At 47.8% G+C, this 19,781-nt stretch overlaps 1 protein-coding gene across 1 annotated transcript; it reads left to right on the top strand.

Annotated features, from left to right (window-relative positions):
- Positions 1 to 1,713: 1,713 nt before the first annotated feature.
- On the top strand, positions 1,714 to 17,899 carry gata3 (GATA binding protein 3; the record flags this gene model as incomplete). Its single annotated transcript, XM_033039287.1, has 2 exons — positions 1,714 to 1,848; positions 17,466 to 17,899. Coding segments are annotated over 2 exons (432 nt in total), but the record flags the coding sequence as incomplete, so codon positions are not given.
- Positions 17,900 to 19,781: the final 1,882 nt, after the last annotated feature.

Raw genomic sequence — 19,781 nt, 5'->3', positions numbered from 1 at the left:
CTGCATTTGCCTGATCTGATCCTCTCATGATTTTGTACACCTCTATAAGATGACCCCTCATCCTCCTGCACTCCAAGGAATAGAGTCCCAGCCTGCTCAACCTCTCCCTGTAGCTCACACCCTCGAGTCCTGGCAACATCCTCGTAAATCTTCTCTGATGTTTTTGAAGCTGTGCCCTTCTTCAGACTTGAGTTCAAGGAAAAGGGTCTCGACCTGAAACATCATCTGTCCATTCCTTGGCTGATGCTGCCTGACCTGCTGAGTGTCCCCAGCACTTTGTCATGTTTTAAAATCAAGATTCCAGCATCTGTCGTCACCTGTGTCCGGGTAAAATCTCAAGTGCCTCAGATGATGGAAAATTCCCTCTGCTATAACGGAAACAGGAAAGAACAGTGATGTTGATGCAAGGGTCTGGAGATGTTGTTTTATAAATAAAGGCACAATGTGCTGGAGTAACTCAGCAGGTCAGGCAGCTTCGCTGAAGAACATGTAGAAACTAAAAAACTACAGATGCCGGTTAATACACAAAGTGCTGGAGTAACTCAGTGGGCCTGGCAGCATCTCTGGAGAACATGGATAGGTGACGTTTCTGGTCAAGACCTTTCTTCAGCTCCGAAGAAAGGTCAGAACCTGAAACGTCACCTATCCATGTTCTCCACAGATGCTGCCTGACCCGCTGAGTTACTCCAGCACTCTGTGAAACGTCACGTATCCATGTTCTCCACAGATGCTGCCTGGCCCGCTGAGTTATGGTGCAGCAGCATCTATGGAGCGAAGGAAATAGGCAACGTTTTGGGCCGAAACCCTTCTGGAAATAGGCAAAGTTTCGGGCCGAAACCCGGAAGGGTTTCGACCCGAAACGTTGCCTATTTCCTTAGCTCCATAGATGCTGCTGCACCCGCTGAGTTACTCCAGCACTCTGTGAAACGTCACCTATCCATGTTCCCCACAGATGCTGCCTGACCCGCTGAGTTACTCCAGCACTCTGTGAAACGTCACCTATCCATGTTCTCCACAGATGCTGCCTGACCCGCTGAGTTACTCCAGCACTCTTGTGTCCCCTTTGGAGAAAATAGTCTGAGTTTGAGTTCAGTTTATTGCCACGTGTACCGAGGTACAGTGAAAAGCTTTTGCTGCGTGCTAACCAGTCAGTGGAAAGACAACACATGATTACAATCGAGCCATCCACAGTGGACAGATACATGATGAAGGGAATAACGTGCATAGCTGAGTGATGTTTCAGCTCAGGACGGTTCTTCAGACTGACTGCAAGTTTCTGGAAATATTATTTAGCGCAGGTTTAGTGCGGAAAGTGGAAATAAAACACTATGTTTATTGAAAGCACAGTTCGGTTTAGAGGTACAGGCCCTTCGGCCCACCGAGTCCGTGCCGACCAGCGATCCCCACATATTAACACTACCTACACTCGCTTGGGTAAAATTTACATTGATGCAATTGTCAATTAGCCTGCAAACCCGTATGTATTTGGAGTGTGTGTGGGGGGGGGGGGGAGGTCTGAAGATCTCGAAGAAAACTTCACGGGGAGAATGTATAAACTCTGCACAGTCGGGATCGAACCTGGGTCTCTCGCGCTGTAAGGCAGCAACTCTACCGCTGCACCACCGTGAATGCCCAGTCCGAGCTAAATGGACTTGGTTGATGGAGCTAATGTGTGCGTGTGTGTGTGTTACATACTAAACCTGTTTTTGTTGTGTTCACCAGTCAGCAGCCAGGCGGGCAGGAACATCCTGTGCGAATTGTCAGACCACCACCACCACTCTGTGGAGACGGAATGCCAACGGAGATCCCGTCTGCAATGCCTGCGGCCTCTACTACAAACTGCACAATGTGAGTCGAACTCAGCAACTACGCTACCTGTAGATACAAAGAACTGCTGATGCTGGTCAATGCACAGGAAACATTTAGACAGGTACATACATGGATCAGACAGGTGTGGAGGGGTACGGGCCAAACGCAGGCAGGTGGGACTAGTGTAGATGGGGCATGTTGGCCGTTGTGGGCAAGTTGGGCCGAAGGGCCGGTTTTTCCACGCTGTATCACTCTATGGCTCTGTGAGAAAAGGACACCAAGCGCCGGAGTAGAGTTACTGCCTCACGGCGCCAGAGACCCGGGTTCGATCCTGACTACGGGTGCTGTCTGTACGTTCTCCCCGTGACCTGCGTGGGTTTTCTCCGGGTGCTCCGCTTTCCCCCCACGCTCCAAAGACGTGCAGGGTTGTAAGTTAATTGGCTTGGTCAAATTGTCATTTGTCCCTAGTGCGTGTAGGATAGTGTAAGTGTGTGGGGGTCGCTGGTCGGCGCGGACTCAGTGGGCCGAAGGGCCTGTTTCCACGCTGTTTTGACTCTTTGTCACTCTATGACACTTGTTCCCTGTTTTTGTCAACCAGCATCTGCAGTTCTTGTGTCTCCCAATCCTTGTCTTTTGTGCCTCTGGATTGTATCGCTTTGGGGGAGGTGGGAGAGGATTCGTATTATCCACAGACCAGTTCCCCGCAGGGAGACAATGCTTCAAACACCTCTGGAACGAGCTGCCAGAGGAGGTAGTTGCGGCCGGGACTATAGCAGTACATGGATGGGGCAGGTTTAGAGGGATATGGGCCAAACCCGGGCAGGTGGGACTAGTGGAGATGCGTGCGTAGGAAGGAACTGCAGATGCTGGTTTAAACCGAAAATAGACACAAAAAAGTCACCCATTCCTCCTCTCCAGAGATGCTGCATGTCCCGCTGAGTTACTCCAGCTTTTAGTGTGCATCTTTGGTGAAGATGGGGCAAGCTGGGCCAAAGGGCCTGTTTCAAAGCTGTGTGACTCTATGTGCGATGTTGGGCAAATCGGACCTGTACAACCCATGATTCTAACACACTTGAGAGAATAGGCCACCAGGCTACGGTGTGGAGATGAGGTGGAATGAACCTGTAAAAAGGTTAAGTCGAGGTCAACACACAAGCTCAATAAAAGTCCCAGTTTTGTTGTGTTATCACCAATCTACTGACAGACGAGAGAGGGATAGAACCTATAATAAATACATCATCTTTAATTCTATTAATATGCAAATTAATCCATATCGAAGGAATGTATTTGGATAGAACTCGCGCCTTGCGATTGGAGCAACACTGCGCGCTAATGTTGTGGAATAAATTCGTCGATGCAAAGTAGGCAAGCGATAACAAAAATGAAATTGAAGGCAATTCAGTTGTAAATGAGCCGGGATTCAAGTGCGGAGCGAGTGTAATTGAGTCGAATTGGTTGACGTGTTAATATAGTCGGCGTGCAACTTTTAATCAAATTCTTTGGAATAGCGGCTGACAAAGGGATGGAATCGTGTTCCAGCGAGAGGTTTTTAAAAAAGAAAAATAGAAATGGGAATGGTATCCCCCCCCCCCCTGGTTGTGAAGTTGGAGGGGGGTGTGGGGAGGGGAGGTGTTTGTGAGGGAGACCACCTCCGTTGCTAGTTTATGGAGATAGATTTAGGATCTGAGGTAATTGTCATGTGAATGGCGCCGCTGTAATTCAATCAATTAATCTTTACGGTCACAGCAGTGTGGGCTGCATCTGGTGTGTATTTCAGCCGACCTGCTAATAAATCTTCGCCCATCGGCTCTTTCCAGTTGACGTTTTTTGCTGGTTTTTGGGGGTCTGCCTATCTCTGCTCAGACTTTCCACGTTAGACTTTGGAGATGGAGCGGAAACGGCCCCCCTTCAACCCAGCGAGTCCGCGCCGACCAGCAGTCACCACGTACGCGAGCTCCATCTCACACGCATGCACGCACACACACACACGTGCACGCTCGCGCACACACACGCGCAGGCCAACATGCGCATGCACACACACATGCGCATGCACACACACACACACGTGCACGCACACACACACACACACACACACACACACACACACGTGCACGCTCACGCACACACACGCGCAGGCCAACATGCCATGCACACACACATGCGCATGCACACACACACATGCGCATGCACACACGCACACACGTGCACGCACACACACACATACACACACGCGCTCACACTCACGCACACGCACATGCATATGCACACGCGCACACACAAGCACACACATACACACGCGCGTGCGCACACACACACATGCACACACACACACACACGCACACACATGCGATTGCGCACACGCGCACACACACACATGCACGCGCACACACACACACACACATGCACGCGCACACACACACACACATACACATGCGGTTGCGCACACACACACACGCACACGCACACGCACACGCACACGCACACGCACACGCACACGCACACACACACGACAAGTCACTATTTTTTTTTAACCGAAGCCAATTAACCTGTAAACGTCTGCACGTGTCTGGAGTGTGGGAGGAAACCGGAGCACCCGGGGAAAACCCATGCAGGTCACGGGGAGAACATACAAACTACGTACAGACAGCTCCCGTGGTCAGGATCAAACCCGGGTCTCTGGTGCTGTGAGGCAGCAACTCTACCGTTGTGCCGTCCTGCTGTGGTGCCATCGTATGTGTTGTGAGAAATGTTCAATAGCCCTCCAGCGACAATGATGATGATTAGCCTTACCTTATTAAAGTTCAGGTACGGCGACGGGAGTGGGGGCGGCTTCTACTGGGGGTCAGTAATTTTAAACAGATATGACTGAAATCTTCAAACTGGGCATTTCCACAGACAGTGTCAGGCAGCATCTGTGGAGAACATGGATAGGTGACGTCTCACAGAGTGCTGGAGTAACTCAGCGGGTCAGGCAGCATCTGTGGAGAACACGGATAGGTGACGTTTCACAGAGTGCTGGAGTAACTCAGCGGGTCAGGCAGCATCTGTGGAGAACATGGATAGGTGATGTTTCACAGAGTGCTGGAGTAACTCAGCGGGTCAGGCAGCATCTGTGGAGAACACGGATAGGTGACGTTTCACAGAGTGCTGGAGTAACTCAGCGGGTCAGGCAGCATCTGTGGAGAACATGGATAGGTGACGTTTCACAGAGTGCTGGAGTAACTCAGCGGGTCAGGCAGCATCTGTGGAGAACATGGATAGGTGACGTTTCACAGAGTGCTGGAGTAACTCAGCGGGTCAGGCAGCATCTGTGGAGAACATGGATGGGTGATGTTTCACAGAGTGCTGGAGTAACTCAGCGGGTCAGGCAGCATCGCTGGAGAACATGGATAGGTGACGTTTCGGGTCACCTACAGTAAGACCATTCTCGACCCTGACACTTCACTGGCCCGTCCATGTTCTCCACAGATGCTGCCTGACCCGCTGAGTTACTCCAGCACTTTGTGTCCTTTGCAAATGGACAGGTTAGTGGGGGTGTCAGCGGTTGCAGGGAGAAGGCAGGAGAATGGAGTTCTTCTTCTTCTTGAGTGTAGCGTGCACAGCCTGAAGTTGTCGGACACCTTGTTCTATTTGATCTTGTTTGATTGTGCACGCAGGGTTGATTGCATTCGTCGAAACAGGGCGGACCACGTGAAGGTTGCAATCTCCCACCCCAGAATGGAGTTGAGAGGGGAAAATAGATCAGCCATGGTAGAATGGCGGAGGCAACTCGATGGGCCGAATGGCCTAATTCAGGCCCTCCGCCTTGTGGTCTTAGTAAAACTATATATTTAATATCTGGGAGTGTTCTGTGACGAGGGTTTAGCAGAAGTTTAGTGATGTTCGTCAATCATTTGCGCTCTCAAATGATTTGATGTTATCCTCAATAATTTCCATATCTTTCATCTAGTTTGTGTTTTGACACGGCAGCCCAGACAATACCTCATTAAATCTATTCTCTTCCCCCTTATCAATGTCTAGCTGGTTATTGTGAGGATATTAGGTATCAAAAGCCAAACTACTGTGAGATAAGATTTCTGGCCCAAAGTATGATACTTTTATTTATATTAATCTTTCTTTGTAGACGGATGTTAGAAACATTGCATCATAGTTGCTTTAACAATAGCTGCTGAATATGCTTTCATTTTCACGGTAATGGTTTGAATAGTTACTGTAAATAAAATCCACAAACATTAATACTGATGAAATCTGATGTTAGTTACATTGGGCTGGCACGGTGCTGGAGTCGCTGCCTCACAGCCCCCGAGATCCGGGTTCGATCCCGACTACGGGTGCTGTCTGTACGGAGTTTGTCCGCTCTCCCCGTGACCTGCGTGGGTTTTCTCCGAGATCTTCGCTTTTCCCTCCCACACTCCAAAGGCGTACAGGTTTGAAGGCTAATTGGCTTCAGCCTATTGGATGATCAGCCATGATCATATTGAATGGCGGTGCAGGCTCGAAGGGCCGAATAGACTACTCCTGCAGCTATTGTCTATGTTTCTATTGAAGATTGTAAATTGTCCCTAGTGTGAAAGATAGAAACTAGTGTACGGGGTGTTTAAGATAGATATAATATATATTCAATGGTATATGGACACACTGATCTGTTCTGTATTCATGCCTGCAATATTCGGTTGTGCTGAAGCAAAGCAAGAATTTCATTGTGGGACACATGACAATACCTCTCTTGAATCTTGAATCTTAAGGGTATCAAAGGATATGGGGAGAAGGCAGGAACGGGGTACGGATTTTGGATGATTAGCCATGATCACATTGAATGGCGGTGCTGGCTCAAAAGGCTCCCGCACCTATTTTCTATGTTTCTTCAGACTGAGAGTCAGGGGAGAGGGAGTCTAGAGATATGGAAGGGTAAGGTGTGAAAAGGAAAGATCAAGTCAAGTTGTTTAAGAAAGAACTGCAGAGGCTGTAGACAAAAATGCTGGAGAAAAGCTGGTGATCGCTGGTCGGTGCGGACTCGATGGGCCGAAGGGTCTGTTTCTGCGCAGGATCTCTAAAGTCTAAAGTAAAATTTGAAATATATTTTTTAAATGACGCATTTGCTCAGTGGCGAGTTTTTGTCCAAATACAAAGGATTTGTACGACCATATGAAAGACCAGACTGATTCCTGGGATGTCAGGACTTTCAATATGAAGAAAGACTGGATAGACTCGGCTTGTACTCGCTAGAACTTAGAAGATTGAGCGGGGATCTTGTAGAAACGTACAAAATTCTTAAGGGGTTGGACAGGCTAGATGCAGGAAGATTGTTCCCGATGTTGGGGAAGTCCAGAACAAGGGGTCACAGTTTAAGGATAGGGGGGAAATTTTTTAGGACGGAGATGAGAAAAACATTTTTTCACACAGAGAGTGGTGAATCTCTGGAATTCTCTGCCACTGAAGGTAGTTGAGGCCTGTTCATTGGCTATATTTAAGAGGGAGTTAGATGTGGCCCTTGTAGCTAAAGGGATCAGGGGGTATGGAGAGAAGGCAGGTACAGGATACTGAGTTGGATGATCAGACGTGATCATATTGAATGGTGGTGCAGGCTCGAAGGGCCGAATGGCCTGCACCTATTTTCTATGTTACTTTGATTTTAGACACAAAAAAGCTGGAGTAACTCAGCAGGTCAGGCAGCATCTCTGGAGAAAAGGAATGGGTGACATGTTGGCTTCAGACAGAGTCAGGGGAAAGGGAAACGAGAGATATAGATGGTGATGTAGAGAGATATTGAACAAATGAATAAACGATTGGCAGAAAAGTAACAATGATACAGGAAACAGGCCATTGTTAGCTGTTAGGAGTTTAGTTGTTAATACATTGGAAGATAGTGTTGGCCTAGGAACAAATTTGTTATGTCAGGAAGTAATACTATGTACGAGGAAGGTTTCGGAGGAAGATGGAAAGGGGGGTTGGTCAAGCAACAGAAAGATAAGTGAAAGCTGCGTGCAAAGTTTAAAATGCATCAGTTATATTATGTATAATGTATTCCTTTTATTCTGAGGAAAGACATTCTTGCCATAGAGGGAGTACAGAGAAGGTTCACCAGACTGATTCCTGGGATGTCAGGAGTTTCATATGAAGATAGACTGGATAGACTCGGCTTGTACTTGTAAGAATTTAGAAGATTGAGGGGGGATCTTATAGAAACGTACAAAATTCTTAAGGGGTTGGACAGGCTAGATGCAGGAAGATTGTTCCCGATGTTGGGGAAGTCCAGAACAATGGGGTCACAGTTTAAGGATAAGGGGAAAGTCTTTTAGGACCGAGATGAGAAAAACATTTTTCACACAGAGAGTGGTGAATCTGTGGAATTCTCTGCCACAGAATGTAGTTGAGGCCACAGTTCATTGGCTATATTTAAGAGGGAGTTAGATGTGGCCCTTGTGGCTAAAGGGATCAGGGGGTATGGAGAGAAGGCAGGTACAGGATACTGAGTTGGATGATCAGCCATGATCATATTGAATGGCGGTGCTGGCTTGAAGGGCTGAATGGCCTACTCCTGCACCTATTGTCTATTGTCTGTTGTCTATAATTAGGACTTTGATAATGGCTTGGGAGAGGAATCTAGTTTATTACTGTGATGTTTACAGAGGTACAGCAAAATGCTTATTTTTGTCGCTTGTTGTCCCGTTGGTGTAAAATCTATACATGGTTACAATCGGGCTGTTCACTGCAAGATAAAGTCTGATTAAAGATAGTCCAAGGGTCTCCAATGAGGTCAGGACTGCTCTCTGGTTGTGGTAGGATGGTTCAGTTGCCTGATAACAGCCGGGAAGAAACTGTCCCTGAATCTGGAGGTGTGCGTGCGTTAGTTTTCACACTTCTGTACCTCTTGCCTGATGGGAGAGGGGAGAAGAGGGAGTGGCCGGGGGTGAGACTGGTCCTTGATGATGCTGCTGGCCTTGCCGAGGCAGCGTGAGGTGTAGATGGAGTCGATGAAACTGCAGAGGGTGGTGAAAATTGCCCAATGCATCACCGGTTCCTCTGTTTACCCTCCTACCATCCGGGAGGCGCTACAGGTCTCTCCGTTGCCGGACCAGCAGGTCCAGGAACAGCTTCTTCCCTGCGGCTGTCACACTACTCAACACTGTACCTCGGCGACTGCCAATCACCCCCCCCCCCCCACCACCATGGACACTCCTCCCACCAGGAAAACACTATGACTGTATGCATGTAAATAGATGTATTTATTGCTCATATTCTATGTCGCTCTTCCAGGGAAGATGCTAACTGCATTTCGTTGTCTCTGTATAGTACACTGCACAATGACAATTAAACTTGAATCTGATCTGGAAGGGAGGTTGGTTTGTTGTGCTTAACCTAACTGTGGCTATCTCTCTGGTCCTTTGCGGAGTCCGCCGTACAGAGTTGAGGTCTCTGAGGTTTGAAATAGGGTGGGTAATACATCTGATAATTATTGTACCACGTTTGAGGTCTTCGTTCTTTTCCTGGTTACAATGTGCGCACAGCCACAACGACTTTCATTATCAATGTGAAGATGGGCACAAAATGCTGGTGTAACTCAGCTGGTCAATCAGCACCTCTGGAGGAAAGGAATCGGTGATGTTTCAGTCGACTTTCTCTCGACTCTGGAGTCTGAAGAAGGGTCCCGACCCGAAACTGTCACCTATTCCTTCTATCCAGAGATGCTGCCTGACCCGCTGAGCTACCCCAGCATTTTGCGTCTATCTTCAGTATATACCAGCATCTGCAGTTCCCTGCTACACTATGTGTTCCCTTGTGGTCTCCGTGATATGGAAGAGATCTATAACTTCCAGAGACATGACACAGGCCTTTATTGCTGGTGGTAGTCACAAAATGCTGGAGTGACTCAGCGGGTCAGGCAGCATCTCTGGAGAAAAGGGAAAGGTGACTTTTGGGCCGAGACCCTTCTTCAGACCGAGAGTCAGGGGAGGGGGGGGGGGGGGGGAAACTAGAGGTCTGAAAAGGTCCAGGACAAATCGGAGCCGGCACCGCTGGCCAAGGAGCCCACACTGGTCCATTGTTGGCAGTGGAGGAGGCGGTGTTGAGGAAGGGACGCAAACAGTGACACTTGCAGGACGACTAGGGTGGGGAGAGAGGGGGAAAGTAAGGGTTACTTGAATTTAGTGAGGTCAATAGACAATAGGTGCAGGAGTAGACCATTTGGCCCTTCGAGCCAGCGCCGCCATTCAATGTGATCATGGCTGATCATCCCCAATCAGTACCCCGTTCCTGCCTTCTCCCCATATCCCCTGACACCGCTATCTTTAAGAGCCCTATCGAGCTCTCTATTGAAAGCATCATGTCGATGTACATACCGCTGGGTTGTGAGCTGCCCAAGCGAAATACAAGGTGCTTAAGAAGGTCTGAAGAAGGGTTTTGGCCCGAAACGTTGCCTATTTCCTTCGCTCCATAGATGCTGCTGCACCCGCTGAGTTTCTCCAGCACTTTTGTCTAAATACAGGGTGCTGTTCCTCCAACATGCGTGTGGCATTTAGCAGCAGATTTTCTTTCTCACCAATTCTTTCCCCCCTGCATTGTCAGCACTTTTCGAGGCAGTGGTTGGAATGAAGTCATCCTTGTGTGTTACCAATGAGCAATCCACTCCTCCTCCTCGTTTCCACTCCACTCCCCAAGGGAAAGCCCCTCTGGCTGAGCTGAGGGTTAGGGTTGTGACTGTGATCTTCTAATAGTTGCTGACGGGTTAGTTTAACTCTGCGTCACGCTTGGCACAGACATCGTGGGCCGAAGGGCCTGTCCCAGTGCTGCACTGGTCTATGTTCCATGTCAAGTAGAGGAGCAAAGAGGTCCTTCTGCAGTTGTACAGGGCCCTAGTTAGACCACACCTGGAGTATTGTGTGCAGTTTTGGTCTCCACATTTTTGGAAGGACATTATTGCTATTGAGGGAGTGCAGCGTAGGTTCACCAGGTTAATTCCCGGGGTGGCGGGACTGTCATATGCTGAGAGAATGGAGCGGCTGGGTTTGTACCCTCTGGAGTTTAGAAGGATGAGAGGGTTTCTTATTGAAACATATAAGATTATTAAGGGTTTGGACACCCTAGAGGCAAGAAACATGTTCCCGATGTCGGGGCGAGTCCAGAACCAGGGGCCACAGTTTTAAGAATAAGGGGTAAACCATTTCATACGGAGATGAGGAAGCACTTTTCCACACAGAGAGTTGTGAGTCTGCGGAATTCTTTGCCTCAGAGGGCGGTGGAGGCCGGTTCTCAGGATACTTTCAAGAGAGAGGTAGATAGGGAGTCAGGGGATATGGGGAGAAGGCAGAAATGCAGGGGATATGGGGAGAAGGCAGAAATGAGGTACTGATTGTGGATGATATTTAAGAAGGAGTTAGATGTGGCCCTTGTGGCTAAAGGGGTCAGGGGGTATGGAGGATACTGATTGTGGATGATCAGCCATGATCATATTGTTTGGCGATGCTGGCTCGAAGGGCCGAATGGCCTACTCCTGCACCTGTTGTCTATTGTCTATTGTTCTAAGGCACATACATGGAGCTACAGAGGGCCGTTTGAGCAAAGTACCAACAGCCAGAGTATATTTATATTAAAAAGGACATCGTTGGGCGTAAGGTGGCGCAGTAGCGCAGCGGTAGAGTTGCCGCCTTACGGCGCCTGAGACCTGGGCGCTGCCGGCACGGAGTTTGCAAGTTTTCTCTGTGACCACTTGGGTTTTCTCCAGGTGCTCCCGTTTCCTCCCACTCTCATAAGACGTGCAGGTTTGTAAATTGGACCTAGTGTGCGGGTGATTGCCGGTCAGCATGGAATAGTGGGCTGAATGGCCTGTTTACACACTGTATCTTCTAACCTTAACGATAAACCATACTTAAGTCCTGGAGTATCTCAGCGGGCCAGGCAGCATCTCTAGATCGATGTTATCCAGAGATGCTTCCTAACCTGTTGAGTTAAACTCGCTGCCAAAGAAAACTAGTATAGATAAACTTTATTGCATGGAGGCATAAAATTGGAGAATTTTAGGGTTCAGGCCCCATTGCTTATTCTGAAGGAGGGTCTGGACCCGAAACGTCACCCATTCCTTCGTTCCATAGATGCTGCCTCACCCGCCAAGTTTCTCCAGCATTTTTGTCTACCTTTGCTTATTCACTTAGTTTGTTAAAGAAAAACCTCAAAGCAGAATGCTTTGAAGGCAAGGTTATAAACTTAACAGCTAGGCTGTTTTACTCGTTTAACAGTCATCGACTGAGTAGTGTTTATACATCCATTCTGGATATAATGCTAAGGAGTTACAGACATTGGCCTCAGGGTGTGAAATAGCAAAGTGTTCTATGATCTTGCCACAGTGTTGCAGGCTGCATTCACATCAGCACTTTAACCCTTTCATTAAGATATCGACTTGTCTGTAGGGAGAGGTTGAGTAGGCTGGGACGCAGGAGATGAGGGGTGATCTTATAGAGGTGTACAAAATCATGAGAGGAATAGATCGGGTAGATGCACGGAGCCTCTTGCCCAGAGTAGGGGAAGTTGAGAACCAGAGGAACGTTGGTTTAAGGTGAGGGGTGGGGGAAAGATTTAATAGGAATCTGAGGGATAACTCTTTCACACAAAGTGTGGTGGGTGTATGGAACAAGTCATATATGCCAGCAGTTTTATTACTTTGAAATTCTGTTTCTGAGGATTTAGTAAATAAAACCCTTTTTAAAAGTCACCCGCAGTTTTAAGTTTTAGTTTTAGAGATACAGCGTGGAAACGCACGCCGGCCCGAGTCCGCATCGACCAGCGATCCCTGCCCATGAATACTATCCTATCATTGGGACAATTTGGGATACTGAGTTGGATGATCAGCCATGATCATATTGAATGGCGGTGCAGGCTCGAAGGGCTGAATGGCCTACTCCTGCACCTGTTTTCTATGTTTATATGTTTTACATTTATACCAAGCCAATTAACCTACAAACTTGTACGTCTTTGGAGTGTGGGTGGAAACAGGAGGGCCCGGAGAAAACCCACATGGTCACTGGGAGAACGTACAAACTCCACACACAGACAGCACCCGTAGTCGGGATCGAACCCGGGACTATTGGGCTGCAAGGTAGCAACTGAAAGCTGTAAATCTGACCCAAGAGCAGAAAATGTAGAAACATGGAACTGCAGGTGCTGGTTTACAGAAAAAGTAACTCAGCGGGTCAGGCAGCATCTCTGGAGAATATGGATATGGGACCCTTGTTCAGCCATTTGTGGGCTGTTGGGTGAAGAAAGCTGGAAGAGAGAGACCACAAAATGTTGTAAACACTCAGCAGGTCAGGCAGCATCCGCGACGGGAGATACACGGTTCATGTTTGATAGCCTTTGGAGCCAAGAGTGGTGCAGCTGCCTCACAGCGCCAGAGTCCCGGGTTCGATCCTGACCTCGGGTGCCGGCTGTGTGTGGAGTTTGCACGTTCTCCCCGTGACCACGTGGGTTTTCTCCGGGCGCTCCGGTTTCCTCCCACATCCCAAAGACGTGCGGGTTTGTAGGTTAATCGGCCCCTCTGTAAATTGCCCCCCTAGTGTGCAGGGAGTGGATGGGAAAGTGGGATAACATAGAACTAGTGTGTGAACGGGTGATCGATGGTCGGCGCGGATCGAAGAAGGGTCTCGATCCGAAACGTCACCCAGAGATGCTGCCTGACCCGCTGAGTTACTCCAGAATTATATATTATGTCTACATGGTGGACTGAAGGGCCAGTTTGAGTTTAGTTTACTGTCACGTGTACCGAGGTACAGTGAAAAGCTTTTGTTGCGTGCTAACCAGTCAGCGGAAAGACAATACATGATTACAATCGAGCCATCCACAGAGTACAGATACATTATAAAGGGAGGACCACGAATAATGTTTAGTGCAATATAAAGTGTGATCAAAGATAGTCCATATTGATATCTCTAAACCAAACACAACTAAAAAAAGTCAGAATTGTGGACGCAGCCCAAAGCGAGGTACAGAAATGTGAAAACGCACACCTCCAGATTCAGGGACAGTTTCTTCCTAGCTGTTATCAGGCAACCTCAATCAGAGAGCGGTCCTGAACTACTATCTACCTCATTGGTGACCCTTGGACTATCCTTGATTGGACTTTGCTGGCTTTACCTTGCACTAAACGTTATTCATAGAAACATAGAAAATAGGTGCAGGAGTAGGCCATTCGGCCCTTCGAGCCTGCACCGCCATTCGATATGATCATGGCTGATCATCCAACTCTGTATCCTGTACCTGCCTTCTCTCCATACCCCCTGATCCCTTTAGCCACAGGGGCCACATCTAACTCCCTCTTAAATATAGCCAATGAACTGTGGCCTCAACTACCTTCTGTGGCAGAGAATTCCACAGATTCACCACTCTCTGTGTGAGAAATGATTTTCTCATCTCGGTCCTAAAAGACTTCCCTCTTATCCTTAAACTGTGACCCCTAGTTCTGGACTTCCCCAACATCGGGAATAATCTACAATTCCCCTTATCATGTATCTGTACACTGTGAATGGCTCGATTGTAATCATGTATTGTCTTTCCGCTGACTGGATAGCGCCCAGCAAAAGCTTTTCACTGTACCTCGGTACACGTGACAATAAACTAAACTGAACTGTACAGGGTGGGCTATGACAAAGATGTTTAAAAGGCCTTCTGTTTTATGTGCCTTTTGTTGGTTCCTCATCATTGTTATTAAGGGAAGTGTTTCAAATGTTGAATCACTTCCTGACATTTACCACACACACTATTATTGCTTTAGATATGGTGTCATTTTTTTTTTTTTGAAGGCAGAGCTGTCTCTGATTCTGCAGTTGTGAGCTCTTCATTTAGAAAATCAGTTGGGCCAGCCAACCTTTGCTGTGCGATATTTTGTGAAGGTGTTAGTTCTCCACTTAGAACCTGGGTGGCAGCTGGCTGTTGTAGCCACATTTAGGTGTATAATATCATGAGAGGAATAGACGCACAGAGTCTCTTGCCCAGAGTAGGGGAAGTGAGGACCAGAGGACGTAGGTTTAAGGTGAAGGGGAACAGATTTAATAGGAATCTAAGGGGTAACCTTTTCACACAAAGGGTGGTGGGTGTATGGAACGAGCTGCCGGAGGAGGTAGTTGAGGCAGGGACTATCCCAACGTTTAAGAAACATTTAGACAGGTACATGGATAGGGCAGATGGAACGTGGATAGGTGATGTTTCAGGTCGGGTCTGAAGAATGGTCACGACATGAAACGTCACCTATCCATGTTCTCCTGACCCAGCACTTTGTGTGTGTTTGTGTATTATGCAGCAGCTGCAGTTCTTTCATTCTTCATTTAATCAAATTGGAGTCATGAGCAGCTTTTGTGATTTGGGTGTAAGGTAGATGTGGGGGGGGCAGGTTTCTTACCCAGAGGGTGGTGGGTGCCAGGGGTGGTGGTGGTGGAGCCAGATATGATAGTGGTGTTTAAGTGGCTTTTGCAGGGAATGGGGAAACATGGATCACGTGCAGGAAGAGGGGATTAGTTTAACTTGTACATTCCGGTGTTCTATGAGTAAAGGTTTTTTGATTCTGATTCTGATTTCAATGCGTCTGCGTGTATATTAGTGTGCGTGTATATTAGTGTGTGTGTGTATATTCGTGTGTGTGTGTGTATATTAGTGTGTGCGTATTTAGGAAGAAAAGTCTCGACCCAAAACGTCACCCATTCATTCTCTCCAGAGATGCTGCCTTTCCCGCTGAGTTACTCCAGCTTTTTGTGTCTATCTTTGGTTTAAACCAGCATCTGCCGTTCCTTCCTCTCTACCTATCTTTCTCTCTCTCTCTATCTATCTATCTATCTATCTATCTATCTATCTATCTATCTATCTATCTATCTATCTATCTATCTATCTCACACACACACACACACACACACACACACACACACACACACACACACACACACACACACACACACACACACACACACACACATATATATACACACATGCACATATATGTTTTTGTGTGTGTATATATATGTGTGTGTGTGTGTATATATATATATACGCGTACATATATGTTTTTATATGTATGCGTGTGCATATCTGTGTGTGTGTGTGTGGCAGCCTGTGTGTGTGTGTGTTCATGAATGCTTGTCACCAGTCCCATTAAGTACAGCATTGAGTTCAGCATCTGGAGATGATTAGCTTGCCGCTACCAACCCACACTAACTGACAATCAAGTGCTGATCCTAAAATAGCTGCATTTCTGGAGGTGCTAACTTTTCACACCACCTATGGCAGACTGAGGCACCGCTTGTCCTCTCCGTTTAGTGGAAATAAGAGTATGTGGTGGCACCCTTTTGAAGACCATTGTCTACATGCTGCTCTGGCCCCAATATTGGTCCCCTCAATCGGTCGATCCCATCGGAATAGATTTACTGCTACCCGCTTGTAGAATCTGGCTGTGCACGGATCAACGTCAATGTTCCTAATGTAATGATGGGACATGGTTCAAGTGTTTGTTACTGGCTGGGGGCATCCCAAATACCTGCCAGTGTCAATTTAGAACAAGATTTATGAGGATGTTGCCGGGACTCGAGGGGTGTGAGCTACAGGGAGAGGTTGAGCAGGCTGGGTCTCTACTCCTTGGAGCGCAGGAGGATGAGGGGTGATCTTATAGAGGTGTACAAAATCATGAGAGGAATAGATCTGGGCGGATGTCTTGCCCAGAGTAGGGGAATTAAGAACCAGAGGGTGGGTGGGGGGGGGAATAATAGGAGCCTGAGTGGTCACATTCTCTCCTGACCTGTCTCTTGTTCAGAGTAGGCGAATCGAGGACCAGAGCACGTAGGTTTAAGGTGAAGGGGAGAAGATTTAATAGGAATATGAGGGGTAACTTTTTCACACAAAGGGGAGGCGGGTGTATGGGACGAGCTGCCGGAGGAGGTAGTTGAGGCTGGGACTATCCCAACGTTTAAGAAGCAGTTAGACAGGTACATGGATAGGACAGGTTTGGAGGGATATGGGACAAACATGGGCAGGTGGGACTAGTGTAAATGGGACATGTTGGTCGGTGTGGGCAAGTTGGGCCGACGGGCCTGTTTCATTCTATGACTCTATGAGAGGTACGTAGCATAAGAACAGGCCCTTCGGCCCACAATGTCTGTGCCCTGTTTCTCCAGACTCACATACTTGATAGTTTTTAGTTTAGAGATACAGCGCAGAAACGGGCCCTTCGGCCCACCGAGTCTGGTGCGACCAGCGATCCCCGCACACTAACACTATCCGACGCACACTAGTGGCAATTTACTATTTTACCAAAGCCAATTCACCTGCACGTCTTTGGAGTGCGGGAGGAAACCGGAGCACCCGGAGAAAAACCCACGCAGGTCACGGGGAGAAGGTGCAAACTCTGTACAGACAGCAGCACCCGTAGTCGGGATCGAACCCGGGCCTCTGGCGCTGTGAGGCAGCAACTCTACCGCTGCGCCACCTCTTTTGGAAGTGATGATGTGTTTTTGTCACATAGTGAGGAAGATGGGTGTAAGAATGTCATTGTTCAATCTCGGATATTTGTCTATAAGATGCTTTTGACTTTCAAGTTGTTGGCCTGAGGGCGGGGAGGGGGTTGGGTGAAAATGAAACTTTGGCGACTTGTTTAAAAATAACCCGCCTCGCTCTCTTTAATCTGGCAGATTAACCGACCACTGACCATGAAGAAAGAAGGGATCCAGACCCGGAACAGGAAAATGTCCAGCAAGTCTAAGAAGTGTAAAAAGACCCACGATGGCTTGGATGAGTTTTCAAAAAGCCTGATGGAGAAGGCCAGTTCGTTCAGCCCGGCAGCCCTCTCCAGACACATGTCACCCATCCACCACATCCCGCCCTTCAGCCACTCGGGCCACATGCTCTCCACCCCAACCCCCGTCCACCCTTCCGGCCTCTCCTTTGGACCCCACCACCCTTCCAGTATGGTCTCCGCGATGGGCTAGCGAGAGAACGCCAAGCCCTCTTGGCTCTGCACCAATATCTCCCCAACGAGAGGGGGGGGGGGGGGGGGGGGGGGGGGAAACACACTCCACACAAACTGCGAGCAACTTCAACCCGATGATAGGAATCCTCCGAGACTGTCCGAGGATTATCACTTATACTGTCCGAGTAATCAATAATCACTTATTGATTAGCAAGCTTCACTGCAGATGAGGGTCTCCCCTAGGTATCACCCTTTCAAGAGATATCCATGCACAAATGGGTCGTCCTGCCATTCATTTGTGAATACGCCATTGTAGACTTGTCACCTGTTTATTTGTGAGACGGGATCTTGTGCTGTGAAAAAAATATCATTCTCGACGAGAGGCCGCCCGCCCATCCTCCCGCCCTCCCCCTCCCCAACTTCCAACGGCAAAACCCACTTCCCGAAACGACCCTGTTTGGAAGGGGAAAAAAAAAAAAAAAAAAAAAAAAAACACACACACACATCCAAGGAAGAATGGTCAACTAACTGTGGGACGTCTTGACCTGTGATGGTCTCGAACATAGAGGGAGATGGACATCTGAAGGCGGAGGCAGCAACAAAACTGACCAAAGAGAGCCCGATTCCTCTCCTCTGCTCGCACGACTGCCGGCCGCTAACTCCCAAATCTCCTGACTCGCGCCAACGGAAGCTGTTTGACCTCGTGGGCAGACCATTCATTTATCCGGACTACCGCCACTCACCCCCCCTCATCCCCCACCCTCACCCCCCCCACCCCCCACCACCCCCCGCAGTTGCAGGCAATCAGCGTATTAAAAAAAAAACACACAGATATTTCCCAATGGAGAACTTTGGACGTTCATTGTCCGCGGCTGAAATGCATTGTGAACAAGTTCATGTAACTGTAGTTTGTAAGTGATTCAGTCTACCAGACCAAGAGATAGAAGAATTATTTCATCACACGCTGTAACAAGCTGGATGGTTGTATACATTAATCGATTATAAATGCTCGTGGATTTAAGAAAAAAAGAGACTGCTACCATTTTTGTTGGATAAAATTTATTATTATTATTTTTTTTTTTAAACTCGCTAATTTTTTTTTTCGTCTTTTGCGATTCTGCTTGAGAGGGATTTTTAAGATTTTAAATGTTTTTTTTTTTTTTTGGTTTGCTCATGTTTGGATGGTTCACTGGCACCACAGTGTCTGTTTTTGTTTGCCCGCTATACACACGACGTTTCTGCCTTTGTGGTTGTACAGGAAATTTTAAAATGCATGTTAGCACTATTGCCTCAGAGCTCGGGCCTAGTGACAAAATACTGTGGTTCTGGTAGTGTGTACCTCCTGTCTTCAGCTTCAGTTTATTTTTTCGCTCTGCTGCCATTGAGAATTAAAGTAGTGTAAATGTCGACTCCCTGGGGGGGGGGAGAGGGAGAACCTTTAGAAACATAGAAACATAGAAAATAGGTGCAGGAGTAGGCCATTTGGCCCTTCGAGCCTGCACCGCCATTCGATATGATCACGGCTGATCATCCAACTCAGTATCCCATCCCTGCCTTCTCCCCATACCCCCTGATCCCTTTAGCCACAAGGGCCACATCTAACTCCCTCTTAAATATAGCCAATGAACTGTGGCCTCAACTACCTTCTGTGGCAGAGAATTCCACAGATTCACCACTCTCTGTGTGAAAAATGTTTTTCTCATCTCGGTCCTAAAAGACTTCCCCCTTATCCTTAAACTGTGTGACCCCTTGTTCTGGACTTCCCCAACATCGGGAATAATTTGGGGGGGGGGGAGAGGGAGAACCTTTGGGGGGGGGGAGGGGGAGGAATAAAAAACCTTGCGACTTTTAACTGCTGCAGCCTATTTAAATAAGATGTGAATACATTTTTTTATTTACAAGCCCTTAAAAATAAATCTTTTTTTGTTCCCCCATTTTTCCAATGTTCAATCTTTTCTACCTCAACCACATGGAAGTTAATTAATGACTAAATAACTTAAAGACTCATTAAATTTGGCGCATCTGGGACTTAACGAGC

The sequence above is a fragment of the Amblyraja radiata genome, chromosome 21 (assembly GCF_010909765.2).
Source record: "Amblyraja radiata isolate CabotCenter1 chromosome 21, sAmbRad1.1.pri, whole genome shotgun sequence".
NCBI lineage: Eukaryota > Metazoa > Chordata > Chondrichthyes > Rajiformes > Rajidae > Amblyraja > Amblyraja radiata.
This window is presented reverse-complemented; position numbering and strand designations above follow the sequence as displayed.